This window comes from Bufo gargarizans, chromosome 2 (genome assembly GCF_014858855.1).
Source record: "Bufo gargarizans isolate SCDJY-AF-19 chromosome 2, ASM1485885v1, whole genome shotgun sequence".
In the NCBI taxonomy this organism is placed as follows: Eukaryota; Metazoa; Chordata; class Amphibia; order Anura; family Bufonidae; genus Bufo; species Bufo gargarizans.
In genome coordinates this window covers 692,352,053-692,372,560 of record NC_058081.1, presented here as the reverse complement: position 1 = coordinate 692,372,560, position 20,508 = coordinate 692,352,053, and the positions used below count along the sequence as shown (strand labels likewise).

Here is a 20,508-nt window from a genome sequence, read left to right as displayed (position 1 = left end):
AGAAGCCCTCCTACAGCTCCATCGATGGAAAAGTAAAAATGTAATGGATATTAAAATGCAGCAACATAAAAATAAAGGGGGTCATTTATTATCTTTTTTATGCCACTTTTTGGAGCTTTTATGTCGCAGATTTTGTCGTAAAGGTGTTTCTGAGACGTTTCCCAGCTCATGCCACTTTTGCAAACTGGTAAAAAAAAGGGGGAGTTACGTGGGTGGGGTATAGGGTGGGCTGGCTAGTTTTTCGCGTGAAAAATTATCTTAATCTATGACAGCTCCCTTCTTAGCAGGTCGCACAGGCCGGCGGCAGCAATTGTCAAAGTTGTGTCTTAACATAACTTTGGTGCATCCACCGGCAGCGCACAGGGATTTAGACAGGCGTATCAATCGCTGATCTTAATAAATGACCCCCACAGTTCAAAAATAGAAAAATTTAAAAAAAACTATAAATTTGGCAGTTTTGTAATCTTAACAACCTGTAGAATAAAGCTATCATGTCATATACTTAGATTGTGAGCCCCATTGGAGACAGTGTGATATATTAGCGCTATATAGGTAAGTATAATAGATAAATAAATAAATAAATTTATATCGCATAGTGAATTCTGTAACAAAAATAGCAGAATTGTAGTGTTCTTTCACTCCCCCACAACAAAGGGGCTTTCTATGGGGATATACCAGTAGCTCCTCCACTTCTCTTATACAATAGTCTTAAGGACTCTTTCACATTGCTTTGTTCTTACATTTATGTTGCAGAGCCTCTTGTATGATAAAACCGTGTTTATTCTCAGACAATGTATATATATATATATATATATATCTATATATGAACAGCATAGAAGTGATAGAGTCACTGTGCACTTAGGACGACATACTGTATCAGCTGCACCATAGGTTTCTCTGATGATATTTACCCATTGTAAAAACCATTAATTTCAAGAAATATATGTGGAAAACTATATATCTGTATCTGTTAACGTATGATTCTTTGAATTTTGGTTCACTATCATCACTTTTCTGTTCATTGACCTCCTGTCAATGGCTGAGGGTGACTTTAATAACTCTACAATATTCCTTTCCCTCACACAGGCACCATATTCTTAGGGTGGCCATGCACTGTTTGACCAAAATCTATTCTTGACTTCCCCCTTCCCCCATACACATGGAGACTCAGTTTGGCCAAGCATTCAGATGTTCTGAACAGAGAGAGGGGAGTAAGCTGCACCCCCTGCGAGAACAAAAGGATTGGGCATGTTGAAGTCCAACATGCCCAACCCTTCTGTTGCCTATCATCTGTGACACCACTACAAACATTAGATGGTCAGCTGGAAATTGTAGAATTCGTCTGACCTTCCCCTAATGTGTATGGTCATCTTGGCTAGTAATCTTAGGGCAAATTTATCAATACGGGAGCTGTCTGATAACAGGGGTGTGCACAGACATTGTAGGGCCCCCAGGGAGATCTCTGATTTATGGAGGATTTTTTTTAAATTAAATAAATAAATAAATAATAATACTAACAATAATAATAATACTTAAATTACTCACTTTACCCAACCTCTATCTTGCAAAACGTGGAACAGGTGTTTCATAAATATGGTGGCCATTATGGTGATCAAGACCCCTACAATCCCGCCATACAGCTCTACATTTACCGTTTCCCTTCACATAGTGCATGATAAAACAGGCTACTAGCAGCCACCATTAGGGCAAAGTAGGTGTATAGGAATGTAAACAGTTACCATTGAGATCAATGGCAGCTGTATAATCTCCTTGCACTGAGCTCAGCCTAGTGGTAGCTACAAGAAAATTTTGTGGATCTATTTCAAGAATCAGTTCAGCCCCCTCTTACCCTGGCCCTATAGCAGTTGGGTGGACTGCCTCCATGGTAGGTACACCATTGACTTATACTTTGGTTTAGCTGAATGCCTAGTCATGTTTTAAGGGTCATACATTGACCTGTATGTGGCACTAGAGAGAGAGTCTTTCTTCTGGAAGAGAGCTAACCTGAAAACCTTTTCCCAGGGACCATATTACCTATAATACTGCCAGGTAATATTCTCCACCAGGAAAATCCTTCCTTCAGCCAGGAAGTACCTTCCAAGAGACTCTATTGTAAATTAGCCATCCATCCACACGTTAGGTATCACCTCAGGTTCATTCTCAGACATACGCCGTAACAATTAAAAGGCAAGCCCGCCTCTGGCAGTTGACCACGAGAGAGTGGCGTGTAAAAGGGGGGCAGGCTGTAAGACGTAGTAGCATTTAGGGTATATACTGCAATTGTACTGGGTCATCGGGTAAGACGTGCGGGGTCCTGCTCATGAGCATCTTCAGACATACTGCTCTTTAGGGCAGATATATGGTGCCCTGGAACCAGCTGGAGGGTAACAAAAGGTAGATTCGGGAGATTTCCTTGAGTCCTGCAAGAAGAATGAGAGGGGCACATAGCCAGGATGTAATTGGTCCAAGTAGTAGTCCTTCTCATGGGCACATCGCGTGTTTAGGAAGTCATGGGGTTCAGGTATTTCTGGACAACGTTCTCCAAACATCTGTAGAAGAAATAGATGATATGTTATTATTGACGGAGGACGCTTCCTTAAAGATTAGGTGGAATAATCCTATAATGAAATGTTTACTTTGATGATCGATATCTTTGATATGGCTTCTTTGGTTTTATCATGTAATGTAGTGTAGTGTTACTGCCTTCATTCAGTTATAGATATTCTTCCCTCTTTGTCCATATTCACTTATATAAATTAAATGGCCTTTCTGAAATTCTGGTTTTGATGACCTATACTCAGGATAGATCATCAATATCAGATGGGCGGTGGTCTGACATCTGGGACTCTGCCGTTCAGCTTTTTGAGTAGGTCCCAGAGCACCGTGGCCTCCGTTCACATGCACAGTGCCGTCCATTGGATAATGGCGATGCTTGGTATTTCAGCTCAGCCCTATTCAATTGAATGGGACTGAACTGGGCCTTGACCACCTAACCGATGAACGTAACCATCACCGGATTGCTGATACTGATGATCCCTAGTATAGGCCATCAATATCTCGGAAAACTCCTTAAATGCAAAAAAGTGTCAGTCACCAGTTACCGTGGGCAACATGATGGGAATAAGACTTGGGCTACTGCTCAACCCAAAAAATGTGTGTGACTTACATTAGTACGTGGTATATGATGACCTAGTCCTCTGTGACTAGCGACCCAAAAACATTTTTGCAACAGTCATGTTGCGGATGGTTGTCACAATGTGATCCCATTGACAATCATTAGATGTGGTGTTGCAGTATGACACCGATCTTCATGTCACGAAATTCATGCCATGTAGCTCTAATCTAACTCTTGTATGAATATAGCATTTATGGGGATTAGAAAATATATATATGGGCTTCTTAACACAGTTCCATTTTAAAGGGGTTTTCCAATTGTATGATACAGATGACTTATCCTCTGGATAGGTCATCAGTATCTGATTGGTGGGGGCTGATCAGCTGATAGAGAAGGCCGTGGTGCTCTTGTGTGTGCCGCGGCCGTCTCGCAGCTTACCCTAGGCCAGTGACGTCACATCATCCGTCACGTGGCCTAGGCACAGCTCAGTCTAATTCAAGTGAATGGGGCTGAGGTGCGGTACCAAGAACAGCCACTATACAATGTATGGCGCTGTGCTTGGTAAACTGATCGGCGGGTGTCCCAGATGTCAAATCTGTGCCGACCACACATGTCCATAGGTTGTGTGTGATATTGCAGCTCAGCATCATATAGTTTAAAGAAGCTGAGCTGCAATACCAGATATAACCAATAGACAGGTGTGGTGCTACTTCTCGAATAAAGCAGCCATATTCATCCAAGGGTGTTTTGGAAGTAGGTCGTAGGTGTTGGAAAAAAATGTCACAGGGTGAGTGAGCTTCATCAATAAGACATTCATGATGAACGCCCTCAATAGTCTAGTTTTTCATATAATGGGCACAAATGCTTATTATTGGTTATTTCTGTAAAATGATGTGTAATTCCGTAACCACATCAATCCGTTACTCTGGCATAACCTGGCTAAAAAGCCTCATTTTTATAAATGATGATGAGAGAATTTAACGATGTATTCTTGATAAATTGGTCTAATTTTCCTGCCTTTTTCATTGACTACTCAGGAATGATATTACAGTAGATTTATGTGAATGTCATATAAGTAACATGTGATCTGGAGGATACTAGCGAAAAAAACTAAAGATCTCAATTAAAGGAGTATTCCTGTAGGTAAAAGTTATCCCCTATCCACATGAAAGGGAATAACTATCAGATCGGTGAGGGGTCCTACCGCTGGGACCCCCACCAATCATGAGAATGGGGGGGGCCTGTACCCCCTGCAGACCAACTGCTCCTCCTCTAAATGACCGGAGCGTCTGGTCAGCACGTGTGCGCGGACTGCTTAATTCATTTCTATGTGAGTTCTGGAGATAGCCAGGCAATGTACTCAGCTATTTCCAGAAATCCCATAGGAATGAATGGATAGGGGATAACTGTTACCCACTGGAATACCCCTTAAATGGCATTTAAAATTTTGAAATGTTTCAAAAATGTTGATGCAAAGGTTTATTGTTTAAATTTGAAGTCTTTAGTAAATCCGTGTTCTGTATCAGAGGAGTCAATCAAACACCTTCCAAAATGTGAAGAACAATAAAGAGTAACACGTAATACTACATTAGTTCTGTAAGAGCTTATACAAAATAATTGATATTAATAATTGATAGTGTCACTAGCACTGGGCACCTGGGGCAAATCCTGGATTTCTGGCCCGATGGCGGAGTTCTTTGGATGAACCCCAATTACTGTGGAAACCAATACAGTTGAAATCTATGGTAGCCTATGGTATGGTGGCCTATGGCACAAAAAGGGGGACACTATTAGTTTCTAGAGGGTGCACTGGGTGCATTATTACTTTCTAGTGGGCACACAGGGGTGCATCATTACTTCTAGGGACAAAAAGGGGGCATTATTGCTGTCGAGAGGGTACAAAAAGGGAATGATTACTTTGAAGGGATACAACAGTGGGTATTGTTACTATGTGGGGGTACAAAAGAGGCACTATTAATGTTTTGGCCACTTTAAAGATCACGAATACTCCGGATCACAAACATTTATAGTGTAGTGTATTAACATTGTCTGGGGGACAATATGGGGCTCTGGATGTTTGGCACTATTATTTTTAGGGCACTATCTTCCTGACACTATTGTCTGTGTTGAAAATTGTACAGACAAGTTGTGACTTGAAGAAGCTGTCATGGTGGTCTGAGCAGATGAAAAACACCGGACAAGTGGATTTTGCTGCACCGTATTGACATATTGTATATGATGTGCAGAGTGCCTGTGTAGAATTGGTATCTAGTATATAATCACTGTATGGTGCTAATATGAGTCCTGGTATAGCAATATATTGGCGATATTGGTCTTTGTGTGGTGCTTTTTTCCAGTAACAGTATGGTGGCATTAACCAGTCACTATGTGGTGGTGATAGTTGTGCAGTGGTATTGCTGGTATAGGTTTTAGTTTTTTGTTAACTGTTGATAGATAATATTTAATCACTGTGTGGTGGTCCTGATACACAATGTTACATGATAGCTATACATGTTCTTTGGGGGTGGCACATGCCTTGTGCCCCTGATCTTTTAAGAACCAAGCTAGGCTCTGCCCATAGATAACACAAGATAGAAATCTTCTTACTGTTCTACTATATATAAAAAAAAAATTGTCCCCTCAGGGGACTTTAACATGTGATCTTCTGATTGCTTGTACCATAGACTGCAATAGAATACTGTTGAAGTCTTTGGGATTTTGTACAAGAAGCTTGCTATGGCGGCCCCAGGCTGCCATAGAAACTGACTGGAGACCTGAAATTTTGCCATGGGGTGTCCGATCAGAGGGTAGAGGAAGCCTATTATTAGGCTTTGTTGCCAGTGCGAAAAACTCCCCAAAAATATGTTTAACATAAAAACTGAATTTAAGCAATTTTCAGGATGACACGTTCCCTTTAATCTGAAAACCATTTTCCATGATATCATGTATGATATTGCCTGGAGACCTACTACATGCCCATGAGTTGGATTTTGAGTATGAGCTTGATGACAGGTCGGAAGTTATTTCTCTCTCTAGTAATTGCAATCCATAGGACTGCAGAGAAACCTACTGTGGTCCAAAGTTCTGACATCAGAGATGCCCATGTAGAACATGTATGTAGATCATAATAGCCATGTACAGTAGTCTTCTGAATTCCCCTTGAATGGAACATTGTTGCAAACCTTCATTTAAGAAATAATTAAATAAATGCCACTAATGGTCTAAACTAGAACTAACTAAACGTAATTAAAATGCTACTTAAGTCATGCTTATGAGGACACATGCATAGAGGTTGCAGCATGCAGGATACCGGAGCGGGTAGCAGAGATAACCAGGGAAAGATGGTAAAGATGAGGTGTCACAGTGAAGTGATGACCAATACTGTTTGATGGGGAGCAGTGGGAACAGAGTACCTTGAGGCCAGGTTGAGGGAAAGGCTAGGTTGCATGCTTTAGCGTAAATGAGGCTGGATTGTTGCATACTCGACAAGGTCTCCGCTGGCGTGGATGGAGCTCCCGGTGGTGGGAGGTGACGCCAGGGCAGATGTGTCCAGCTCAGCATACTGGACATCTAGGTCCGTGTGACCAGAACTCTGCAGATCAGAGCACCAGAAAATGAGACAGTGGGCCTAGTAAGGGTCAGTTCTTAGGATAAGGTGGGGTGGGAGAGGACGGCAAGGAACTGTGCACAAGGCTGGGATAAGGGTGGAAGAGTAGAGGGACAAAGGAAAAGGGAAATAAAAGAAACAGAAAAGAAATAAATGCAGAACAAAATAATATAAAACAAAATATTGTCAGCAGCAGATAACCATCTGAGGCCTAACTACACAAGCAAGGTTTTGTTCTTGTTGCTTGTACAAAATATTTTTGTAATCCTTCAAAAGATGTAATTAACTCAGGTACAAGGAAGCAGTATACTTGTATATGCCTGTAATCTGACACCTCATTCTCACTGTAAAAAAAATATCAAAGTTAATTGAAAAGACATTGCAGTGTGGCCCAGCTTCCACTGTGACAGATATGAATAGTGTAATATTACAACATAAGAAAAAACAGTCAAAAACAAAGTATGTGACACCATATTGTAGCCATCTAGTTTATCCTAACCATGATAATAAACCTAACAACATTTTGGATTTTTTTTTAGCATGTTATTAAAGGGAATCTGCCCAATGAAAATGCGGTGCAATCTGCAGGCAGCATGGTATAAAGCAGATTGGAATACAGCGGGTCTTAAAAATTTTGAGAACCATTAATATTTTTTTATATTTCTGCATATATTTGACCTACATCACATGTAGATAAAGATAACCAAGTAAAACAAATGAGTCAAAAATATTAGATTTGGTGATTTGTTTATTGAGGAAAATGATCGAATATCACATACCTGTGAGCGGAAAAAGTATGTGAACCTTTAGGACTCATAGATTATTTGAAGGTGAAATTATAGTCAGGCTTTCAGTCAATGGAATGACAATCTGGTGTGGGTGGGCGACCAGTTTTTTTTTTTAAACGGGCATCTATCAAAGTCTGATCTTTAGAACACACGTTTCTGGAAGTGTGGCACGACCAAAGGAGATTTCTGAGAACCTCATAAAAAGAGTTATTGATGATCATCCTACTGAAAAAGGTTACAAAATCATTTCTAAAGAGTTTGGACTCCACCAATCCAGTCAGACATATAGTATACAAATGGAATTAAATTCAAGACCATTATTACCCTCCCCCTTCCAACCTGTTTCCCCCTCCCTTTTCCCGAGAGTGGTCGGCCAACAAAGATCGAGGTGAGCCAAGAGCAAGGAGTACGATAGTCCATGAGATCATAAAGGAACCCAACTAACCTTTAAGCAACTGAAGGCCTTTCTCACATTAGCTGATGTTAATGTTCATGAGTCTACCATCAGGAGGACACCGAACAACAAGGGTGTGCATGGCAAGATTGCAAGCAGAAAGCTGCTGCCCTCCAAGAAGGCCTGTCTTCAGTTTGGCCTGTCCAAGATCACTTGGAAAGGCCAGAAGGCTATTAGAACAATGTTTTGTGGATGGAGGAGAACAAAATAGAACTTTTTGGTTTAAATGAGAAGTGTTTGGAGAGAGGAAAACACTGCACTACAGCATGAAAACCTCATCCCTTCTGTGAAACATCGTGGTTGTATCATGGTTTGGGCCTGTTTTGCTTCATCTGGGACAGTACAGCTTGCCAATATTGATTGAACAATGAATACCACCAAATTGTAAACGAAAATGTCAGGACATGAGCTGGATATCATGGAAATATGGGTCAGGTTGCAAGACGCGACCTTAAGCACACAATTTGTTCTACCAAAGAATGTTTATGGGAGAATAAAATTAAAGTTTTGGAATAGCCAAGTAAAAGCGCTGACTTTAGGTCAAATTTATGCAGAAATATAGAAAATTCTGAATGGTTCACAAACTTAAAAGCACCATTATATAGTTTTTGTTGTAAAAGTTTCAGTATGACTTGTTGTAATGTATTAAATTATATTCCTGCTCTATGCTTAGGAGTCCAGTGGGCGATCCTACTCTACTCTTTTCTCTCTAAGCCAGCTCATATAGGAAACATGTCTCATTGATAGGACCTCCCACTGGACTCTTAAGTTTAGAAAGAGCAGAAATTATATCAGTAACTGCAAAGTTATACTAAATCTATTTCCCACAACTATGATGCATCAATCTGCTCAGCTACTCCTGCTCTATAACATATCACTCGGAAAAACGGACAGCGATTTCAATGTGACAGGTTAAAGTGCCCAGAAATTCTTTATAGACATATTCTTGAACTAAAATCATATTCAAGACAAAACTTAAAAATACAGCTATTTCCCAGAGTGGAAATACCAAATTTTCACCTACGTGGTCCTGGACAAGAGGATCAACAAGTATCTTCTGGCAGGCTGCCCCTGCAGTCTGCTGATTGTGGATCTGCAGGTGTCCTCTGGCAGGCCACCCAAGTAACCTGCTGATCAGGGATCTATGTGTGTCTTCTGACAGGCTGCCCCTGCAGTCTGCTTATTGTGGATCTGCAGGTGTCCTCTGGCAGGCCACCCAAGTAACCTGCTGATCAGGGATCTATGTGTGTCTTCTGACAGGCTGCCCCTGCAACCTGCTGAAAAGGGATTTAAGAGTGACCTCTGGCAGGCTGCCCCTGCAACCTGCTGATTAGGCATCCACAGGTGTCTTCTGGTATGATGCTCTTGCCACCTGCTGACCAGGGATCCGTGGATGTCTTCTGACAGGTTGCCCCTGCAGCCTGCTAATTAGAGATCCACAAGTGTCTTCTAACTACCTGCCTATGGTTGTCGTCAGGGACATATAGTTAAGGACTGGCTGCACAATCAATATGCAGGCAGTTTTCAGAGTTCGCTAGCCAAAAAGCAACTGAGTGAGGACAATGTAGGTGAGACTTTGAAGCTAGTATGTTCTTTGGGTAATAATTGTAATTGCAGGCTTTTTAAATAAACATTTTAATTCAGTAATTTATTTATAGCGGTTTATGAAAAATGGTCAATAATAACTAATGCAACCAGTTATGACTCCACAAAGGTGTCCACTGTGCCCTTGAATTGTTGAATGGCACATGTGCTTACTTATGCAGTTTAGTATGCTTCTATAGATGTCAACTTGCACTACCGGTGTCTGCGTTCTACCCAGTGAATATATGACTTTTGAATATTACCCTGTGCCTTCTTTGGGGAATATACACTGAATGGCCACTTTATTAGAGACCCCATCTAGTGGCGCATTGGACCTCCTTTGGCCTTTAGAGTTGCAGAAATTCATCATGACATTGATTCCACTTGCAATAGCTCTGCAGGAATATTGGCTAATGCGTCACAATAGTTTCTTGCAGTTGAGGATCAGATGGAGGTACTGACATGCTCAGAACAACCTGTTCTACCTCGTCCCAGAGATACTCTTAAAGTAAAAATTTTTGGGACTACGAAGATCAGGCAAGCAAGGAAAACTCTATGTAATTTTCTTGGGACTAAATTATGACTATACAACCCTTGTGGCAGGCGGACATATCGCCGGTTCAGCTGCACAGGGGCCCGACGTGTGAGGGGGCCCATTCATACTAGTGAGCGCTTCTGGAAGCGCTCACTAGTATGCAAGATATCGGTGCTTGCTTACTTACCCCTGCGGTGCTGGTGTCCTCCAGCCTGACTGTGTACAGCGCGCACTATGACCTGACGCTGTACGCAGTCAGGTCACGTGTGCAGCGCGGGCTGTTGGAGACAGGAAAGGGAGAGCAGGAGAGGTAAGTTTTAATTATTAAATTTTTAGTCTGATCTGAGGTCTGATATCATGGGGCCCTGGGGTCTGTCACATCATAGGGGGCCTGAAATAAGCATATGGGGGTGCCTGACTCTGGGGTCCGACTCCTGACTGAGCAAGGGGGGGGGGGGGGCCTGAATGAGCATATAGGGGGGGCTGAGCCACTGACATATGGGGGGGCTGAATAAATAAATAACTGATATTAGGGGGGCTTAATAAATAAATAACTATAAATAACTGATATTGTGGGGGGGCTGAGCAACTGACATATGGGGAAGGGGCTGAATAAATAAACAACTGATATTGGGGGGTCCTCCTGAGTAACTGATATGGGGGGTGTCCTGGGCAACTGACATATGGGGGGTCTGAATAAATAAACAACTAGTATTGGGGGGTCTTCCTGAGTAACTGATATGTGGGGGTCCTGGTCAACTGGCATATGGGGGGGGGGGGTCTGTGCAACTGATATGGGGGCGTGAATGGGCATCTAATAGGGGGGGGTCCTGAGCAACAGATATGGGGGCCTATCTGAGCAAGTGACATATGTGGGGGGCCTGCCTACTTTATATACTGTAATATGCAAAATAACAGTTTTACATACTGGTACACAAGGGGGGCACTATGGAGGGGGGGGGGGGGAGAGAAATATGGGGGCCCTATCTTATATACTGGCACACATAGGGGGCACTATGGAGAAGGGGGGAAAGGAGCACTATGGGGGCATCTTCTGGGGCCCTATCTTATATACTGGCAGACATGGGGGGCACAATGGAGGGGAGGAGCACTTTGAGGGCCCTATCTTATATACTAGCAGACATAGGGGGCCCTATGGAGAAGGGGGAGCGCTATGGGGGCATCTACTGGGGACCCTATCTTATATACTGGCCCACATGGGGGGCACTATGGAGAAGGGAGGAGAGGAGCACTATTGAGGTCATTATATAGGGAAATTATACTGGCACACATTATGGGGTATTTTATTATGACACATTGTCAGGCACCATGGGGATGAGGGGTGGTGCAGTATTGGGGCACGATATAGGAGTATTTTATACTGGCGCAAATTATAGGGCACTATGGGGACCTTGTCTCAACTGGGGGCCCTAAAAGCTTTTTTGGGCCCACAGTAAGGGGAATTGGCACACATTATGAGGGCACTATGGGGACATTGGCTCTATAGGGGGCACTAAGAGGAGGTATTTTTTTATACTGCCACACAACAGGACACTTTTATTTTTACTGTAACACTATTAATTATAAAGAGAATTATTACTACCAGGGGCATTAGGTGGGCTTTATTACAGTTGAGGGACTATGAGGAACTTGAATACTAGTATGAGCACTATGGGAGTATTATTACTTCTGGGAGACAGTGGGATTTTATTACTGTAGGGGCACTATTATTACCATGTGCTGTCTGGTAGATAATTATTTCTATTGGTGGGACTTTGGGGGGCACTGTTACTGTGGAGAGGGGGGGGCACCCTGGCACCCTGGCATTATATCAGCTTAGCACAATTATTTTTGGGGAACATTATGTTCACACTATTAGTGTCAGGGACACTGTTTCCTGGGCGCGGTTATTTTTTAGGACACTGTGTGCCAATAATTATTGAAGGGGAACTATCTGTGTGTAACCTGTATAGGGAGCACATAGGGCACAGTATTGGGGGTGGCAGGATGGGCTGTTCAGAAGGTGGGAGGATGATGGAAAAGTAGGAAACTGAGATGTCTGTCTTTCAAACTCTGCAGAGAGAATAGATGGCTTCACTGGATGTATGAGGTATGTGGACCTGTATTAGGCTACTTTCACATCTGTGTTAGTGATTCTGGCAGGCTGCTCCAATTGAGAACAGCCTGCTGGAATTCACTGGATCCAGCACTGCTGGATGCAGACAGAATGCCCGCCAGCCCCATTGACTATAATGGGGTACGGCAGACATCCGGCCACAATCTGACAAAAATGCAGAGAATCAGTGGGACCGCATGCTGTGGTTTGTATCCGGCCGATTCCTTGCATTTTCAGCCGGATCAGGTGGCCGGAGTGTAGTGTGGCAGGTGTGAAAGTAGCCTTACCCTGTATGTTAATGTTAGGACGGAAAAGGTTAGGTCGCAAATTTGGCTTGGGAGGGGGGCAGGCACAGGCACATTCTTTGCACAGGGGCCCCCTGCTGTCTGTGTCCGCTCTGCCTTGTGGCATGGTACAATGTCCTGCTGAAAGTGTCTTTCTTCCATAGGGCAAACAACTGTGATTAAGGTACAAACTTGGTTGATCGCAATGCTTAGGTAAGCCCTACTGTCCAAATGTCCATCCACAGGTATCAGAGGACCCAGGGTGTGTCAAGAAAACCTTCTCCACACTATTACTCCACCTTCACCAACCTGAACTTTTGACATTTGACAGGAAAGGTTCATTGATTCTTGCTGCTTGTGTTGAATTCTTACCCCACCATCAGCATGGTGCAACAGAAATCTGGAATTATCTGACCCAGGCAATATTTTTACACTGTTCTGATCCAATGTTGGCAGTCTTTTTCCATTAATGTCTTGCCTTTCTGTTTCCCTTAAGATAAGGACACACGTTCTGATTTTGGCTTTGAAAACTGGCTGCGTCAGGAAACAAGGAGTAGATCATAACTGGAAAGAAAGTATAAAGGACAGATACCTCTTTTTTAAATTCACTCCTGATTTTGGCTTCCAAAACTGCATCAGGAAACCTGACCCTATGGACATGTTCAATGGCACTTGAACAGGTTATCTGCTGTTATAGGCCATCCGCTAAGGAACGACGAGTTGTGTGTTTGGACACCTTAGTTGGAGCACCAGCATTGTATATGGGTGCAACCTGCTTGACTGCTGGTTTGTCAGAACAACTTTTGACATCCTCCTTGTTGACACCTTTTGTTGCCTGTATTACATCCACAGGATCCCCTTTTGCTAGCTGTTTTTCCTGAATCACACCCTTCTCGGTATACTCTCTTCGATGCAGCCCTGAGGCTAAAGACTGGTTGCAGTGGTCATGTGTTGTTGAGGCAATGCCACAGCTGCAGCTGGTTAAACAGAGGCCAGGCGGGAGAATCGGAGTGCTGAATTGGCTAGATAAGAACGGCTGAGATCTTTATTGCATCTCATCTCCAAGTGTCGTTTCTTGCCGAAACTGGACAACTCCTTTAAGTATTACACAGCGCCCATTAGTCCCTGTAATTAAATGGGGTCTGTCACCAGGAAATGTACTGATAAACCAGTTACAATGTCTTCTGGGGCTAGGTCAGCTGAATGATGTAATGATATGATATCTATCACTTAGTGATCTGTTGCTTTATTCTGCAGAAAAACTACTTTTAATCCATATGCAAATAAGCAGGTAAGTGCACCAAGGGTGGGCCCAAGCCACTCTGTGCTCCCTTTCCCCCAGTGATGGCCAGTTCGCAGTGTTCGCCTGCGAATACATGCGGACTGCCATCTTGACGCACAAGTCCGGCCATGCACAGGTAAGCCCTTACCTGTGCCTGTGCCGTGAGCCGGTCTGAAATCAAATGCGATCAGCGGGATCAGGCAGTTCCGAGAACAGCCCGATGAAGGCCCCCGGCGGCTGTTCTCGGAACCCGCCTGCTCCCGGTAAGCGCATTTGTTTCAGACAGGCTCGCGTCAGGCACAGGTAAGGGCTTACCTGTGCATCGCCGGACTTGTGCGTCAAGATGGCAGTCCGCATGTATTCGCAGGCGAACACTGCGAACTGGCCATCACTGCTTGCCCCTTCCTCTGCCAGCCAATCAATTTACTTCTTGATTGAGCCAAGTTCCTGCATAGTCATCTCACATGGCCCTGTCAATCAAAGAAGATAAGGAGGGGCTGGCAAAGGAAGCAGGAGGAGCAAGGGTGCACTAAGTGGTTTGGGCCCGCCCCTTGGTGCACTTACCTGCTTATTTGCATATGCTTTAAAAGTTGTTTTTCTGCTGAATAAAGCTACAGATCACTAAGTGATAGGTATCATATCATTACATCATTCAGCTGAGCTAACCCCAGAAGACATTGGGTCTCTAAGTGAAAGGTATCATTACGCTCTGCTTAGCTAGCCCTAAAAGGCACTGTGCCTGGTTTATCATTTGATTTCCTGATGACACACTACCTTTAAAGTCCTCCAGATTGAAAGACACTCTTTGCGACTTCTCTCCAGTTGACATGAACATCCTGGAAGGTCATACGTGGCGCTGTGTCCTTGACACCTTTGGGGCACAAGTCTACAGCACACTGGTGCTCCCTATATAGACTGTTAATGCACAGGAAAATCATAATGGGAACCTCCAGGATCATCGTGACTGACTGCCCACAATCATATTGGAACCAGACATCCACTTCTATGTCGAGGAAAATGTAAATTAATATCTAAAGAGCATTGTCAGGCGTCAGGTGGTTCCATGAGGAGAATGCCAATAGAAAAGAGAAGACGTACAGTAATTTCTGCAGAATCAGATATGTATTCATCTGGAAAACCGCGTATTTATCGGCTGTCACACTGATAATACGTGTCACTCAGCTCCATGAAGGAGAGATTACACACTGACAAACAGTGATACTAATAGCCTCCAGCTGACAGAAGAAAATGCAATCTCTGACACAAGCGTAGCCATATTGGCGGAGATAAACATGCTATTTTGTACCAGGTTTGACAGTACGTCTGCCCTCAGAATATTTTCATTGCTCTTATTATTCAGAGAAAAGCTATTATTTGAGAGAACCTGGTTCTCCAGCAGGCAGAGGTTTCGACTCTTTGGTCATTAGGCCTTTTGTGCAACAACGGAACTGTCTGACCGAACCTTGTGATGGAGACATCCAGACCATGAATGAAATGGCTATTGTCCAAGAAGAGAACATATAGGAAACATAATGTACTTCCTCTGTCCACTAATGGAACATAATGAAATGTCTCTGTGAGCCTTACATCGAGGGGACTATCAATGTGTCCCTCTGATGGTATAAGATTATAGTCCCACTTTGCAGAAATGTTTTGCCAATTTCCCATTCGTGTGAACGAGGCTTGCAGAAAAGAATGCACATGCTGCGGAAACAACCCCAACCAGAAGAATGGGACTGGTTTTAGTTGCAGAAATTTCTGTATGTGAATATACCCTAACAGGATGGACGAGTACTTACCCCAACCAGAGACTCAGGAGCCACACGGAGGGGCCCCAAAATATGGATCTCTAGCAGATACTATCTTATACTGCAGAAAAGATGCAATGTCACAGCATTGCTGGAACTTTGCGCCGGTGCCAGATGATATTATTGGTAGTTGACACCAGAATACGGATGTTTATCTAGTTACTGTAAGTTTACTTGATCTGGTTTCCATTTTAAGTGGTTCCCTGAGAATGATTTAAGATGGCAGCCAGCAAACGGCCTTAAAATGTGAGGAGGACTGGCTGCCTCCGCTTGCCGAGCTGCCTGGATGGGTGAGGGGACAGGGTCTCACTACAGACTGCACTGCTCTACAGTAGATGGTAATCATGAGATCCTGCCTATGATATGCCATCGGCTGAGCAGCCTGACAGGAACACTCGCCAATATGTAGTATATGCAAGTGCCAGAGCACCGTGTTTAGTCAGGCCCCACTCCTTCAACCCCCCCTAAGCAGCTCTGCAAGTGCAGTCCTGATCTCATTCTACGACAGGTTCCCGGTGACCATTTAAAATTATTCCCGAACTCCTTTAAAGTGGAGTTGTCACCTCTCCTCACATGTCTGTTTTGGTAACTACTTATAATCCCCTTGTAATAGCAACTATGGAGCAACTCTGTGATGTGCCATTGCAGCAACCCACGGGAGGGGGGGAAAGGGGAACCGGGAGAAGGGGAGTGGTTGTTGTGGCACTAACAGAAGTGGTGGTGGTTTACGATGGGTGTCCACACTCCAACACTACCTGGGATTATGCAGAGAACAAAGGAGCACAACCCTTCTTCCCCTCGGGGCACTCCCTGGTATTGGGGTCTGCTGTCTGATGGTGGCTGGGGTGCCCTTGGTCTTAGATGTGTGTGGTGATGGTGCACAAGGTAGGAGGCCTTGGCCGGGTAACCAGGCTGTATTTTGGGGCATTGAGTACAAAGCACTTTACACTTTAGGTAAATTTTGGCAGTTTATAAACAAAGTCACTTGGAGAAATAAGTTTAGTTGTTCTCAAGTGTCCCCCTCTCTATTTAATAATCCAAACAACTTCCCAAAACCTACAAAGTAGTGCAAAATGTCTCTCACAATATATACTGCAGTTCCCAGGCTGCAGGGTGCAGATTCTCAAATGAATGGCCAATCTGTTATAGAGGTGTGAGGGGCGCCGAAGCAATATACCTTCTTCACAAGTAGTAAGGTCTGCTGCCATAGACGAGCGATTACCTTTACTGTCTGTCCTTGCACCAGTCCTTTCTAATGGTCCTCAACAGTCTGTGAATTCTTTGCTTCTTTCTTTCTTAGATGATGGTAATGGTTCTCAGCATGAAAGGATGTAGTCTCCTTGTAGAAGTCCTCAGAGCGCACAGGCGACTCCAGCACCTTACTTAGCTGCGCACCCCTCAGCAGCTTGCTGCTAACTCCCTACACTACACAGATCCTAACCCAGAGGGAGCAGGACCAGCCTTCCTCCTGCTGAGCAGGGCACCATGTTCAGCTTTTGGAATCACATAAAATAGCAGTAAATTACCTCTTTAGCAGTGATCCACTGGGTCACTGCACTATGTCTTCATTATTTCCACTAGAAGTTTATGAATGTATTGCCAGCCGTCAGCTATAAAGGTCCAGATGAGTGTTACCATTTGGAGATGTGTCCCTGCACAGGCTGGCACAGTCCAATTATTGCTGCCATTGTCAGACTGTGCAGGGACACCCCCTAACTGGTAACCCCCAGATGGACCTATTGTTGGCAATTCATTTGTAAACCTCTAGTAGGAATAAGAGGAATGGCGCGTCAGAGTCATAATAATAGGTGCTCCAAATTGTAATTACGTGGGGAAGTAGTTACTAAAACAAACATGTCATTAATTTCAAATGTGAACATTTTCAAATTATGTTTTATGATGGCCTATTTACATTGGGTTTTACACTCATTTGTACCGTATACAGCATAATGTTTGTAGCGCCTGGTTTGGTATTGCTGCTTTATCCCATTGGCGTTGAATGCAGAAATATAATGGTATGTGCAGTACAAACCAGTGTAAAACCCAAAGAGGTTGCAGGGCTCACACAAGCTCTCCAGACCCCTCAAACAGCTGATCGGTGGGGTTGGCGAGACTCAGACCTCACCGATCTAATATCGATAGCTTATCCTAAAGAGAGTCCATCCATTTCATAAACCTGGATCACCCCTTTTAAAGGGGTTGTCTGACGAAAACTATTCTACAGTTTTCAAACCAACACCTGGATCAGAATACTTTTGTAATTGCATGTAATTAAATTTTTTATATAGCTACTGAGTTATTAAATACAATGTGTCTGTATAGTGCCACTTAATTTCTTATTTCTTTGACCGGTTCATTAAGATGGCCGCACATGCTCAGTTTCATCCTTCATCTGCCTCCTGAGCTGTGATAGGAAGAACATGGACACGCCCCCTGAGCTGCAGCAGAAAAGACACACCCCCTGAGCTATCAGCTTGATATAAATCTAGTAGAACAATGAATGTGGAGATCTCTGGATCCATGTGAGGTACAGGGCTGGTTCTAGGTGCGTATATATTCATATTCATATACATTTCTTACCCTTTTATCACAGTAGAGGGCGTTGTCGGATGCCGACATGTCATAATATGAGGTTTGTATCGGCAGTGCTATTATCTCCTCTTCAGCTTTAACAGGGTCCAAGTGTACAACCTGTAGGGGAGGGACGCATAGAAGCGCAGGTTCAGAATGAGTTATCTGCTGCAGCTTTCATGTCTGCTATGTGGAGATTAGAGATGAGTGAATTACCTCACCACGAAGCACATTCTTTTGTATTTAGTGGGCACAATGATTGGGAACGGCGATCGCGCCACCCTCCATCATTGAACCCCTCAAATGCCGCGTTCATCACTGATGGCGGCATCTGATGCTAAAATTGTGGGCTTTCAGGGGTTAATCCGGTCAAAAAAAAAGCAAAAACATACTCACCTTATCCATTTGCTTGCAGAGAGGCCATCTTGATTGAAGACACCTTGCGAAATCTCGCACAGTGACATGATGACATCATCACGCTGGCCGGGCGCAGTGATATCATCACTGATGATGTCACAGTGCCCAGTTTGAGCGCTGTTGTGGTGATGTCACATGTCACTCTGCGGTATCTTCTATCAAGATGGCCACTATGGCCTCTCCGGAAGCAAATGGATGAGGTACTTTTTTTTTTTGCTGCTATATCAGGAAAAATAGCTTTGTTACCACGAAGCGTGAGGAAATTCGGCTTCGCAGCTAATTGAATTTTTCCTGAAATTCGGATCGAAGTCAATTTCTTTGGCTTCGATTCCCTCCATAATTTTGTTAAACTCTTCACAAGGTGTTTTATCTTTTTGTTATGTCTTAATTTAGCTAAGATTAGTTTAAACTTTTATTTTTTGGGATTTTTTTTCCTATTAACTCTCGACCTCTTGGAAAAAAAAAAAAATAACTTGGGAAGATAAAAATTGGAGCAGTTTCCCATGTCTCTCCTCATTGAGGAAATCCAGCTAGTGGCACAATAGTCCACTGGGAAAAATTATGAAAATTAGCACTCCTCCAAAAGGAAGAAATCTCTCTCTATTGTCACATATAGGTAAGGTCTCCTGGAAGGCAATTAATGGTCCCTCATAAAAATAGCATTGAAACATGACTAGGAATATTAGACATGATTCTCTCTCTAGACAGACATCTTATGCCTCACCAGTACAAACCAGAATAGTAGCTGGCTGAATGAAATGCCTTTGATGAAATGTTTGAGGGACACTGGTTCTCATTGAGGAGATTCAGCTGATGTGGGAAGTCTTGGAGGCTCCATGGGAAAAAGTATGTAAATTAGCTCTACTCCAGAAGGAAGAGACCTGTATGTCTAGTGCCACCTATAGATAGATAACCTGTAAGTTCAGCAATGATCTAATTGCTTGGTATGGGCAATTGCTCCAATTCTTGCCTGCAGTATTTTACTAATAAGGCTCATATTTTGAGATATGTTCATCATTTTGACATCGTTTTACAAGTGACCATTAAATTGTACCTCACCTGTCCATGCTCTGTACACACCGTCTTTCCAGACGAGCTGACTACAGTCATCTCTACCTACACAGTCTACTCTATGGATGAGCTTCTTACACTGAGATCAAGTAAGCTGGGTAACAGGTCATGCTATGGATATCAGGCCATCCCTGTAGATCTCATAATCCTTCTTCTACTCTTTGGAGATAATATCTTGGATATGTTTGATCACTTCAGTATTTAGTCTAACTTGTATATTTCAAAGGAACTAGAAACTGGTGTGACCAAATACCTGAATATCATGTGCCGTTAGATGTGTCTTCATCTCTGATTTCTTCTTTGGTGGAGGAGCTGGTTTATGAGAAGGAGGGAGATCAGCCCTAAAAGTAACAAAATATCAACATATCAGGATACATGGAGAAATATATCTGTGTGTTCTTTGTATAGGATGTAGATAGACTGTAACTCAATGATTTACTCAAACTGAAGTCAGATTGTAGGTCTGATCATAAGTTACGGTATAATTAACCAACTGCGGTAAGATAATGAGCCTAAAAGGACAGAAGACTTTGGGGTTAAATGCTGTCATCTCCATACTGGATTGGGGAAGCACCAGGTGCATCTTCAGGGCCCATGTTTTACTCTTCTAATAATGTCCTTTAACTGAATTAATAGTGTTGTCTATCTGACTGTCTGTCTGTCTATATAATCTATCCAGTCCATCCACCAATCCATTCGTCTTTCTAATTCATCCATCTGTCTAAACATTTATCTTACTGTCTGTCTATCTATCCTTTCAACCTTATCTATCTATCTATCTATCTATCTATCTATCATTTGTCTGTCTGTCTCTTACCATCCATCCATCCATCCATCTCAAACTATCTGTCTGTCTAGCTGTCTATCTATTTTTTC

The 20,508-nt window shown here is 43.2% G+C and overlaps 1 protein-coding gene across 1 annotated transcript in view; it reads right to left on the bottom strand.

Moving 5' to 3' along the window:
- Nucleotides 1-344: 344 nt before the first annotated feature.
- The window catches only part of LOC122926995, a 121,588-nt gene continuing 101,424 nt past the window's right edge, over nt 345-20,508 (bottom strand). The window contains exons 3-5 of the mRNA XM_044278525.1: nt 19,886-19,973; nt 18,154-18,264; nt 345-2,549 (exon numbers count right to left, since the gene is read on the bottom strand). Coding sequence (XP_044134460.1) covers nt 2,331-2,549; nt 18,154-18,264; nt 19,886-19,973 — 418 coding nt within the window. The 3' untranslated portion in view covers nt 345-2,330. The remainder of the gene's footprint in view (nt 2,550-18,153; nt 18,265-19,885; nt 19,974-20,508) is intronic.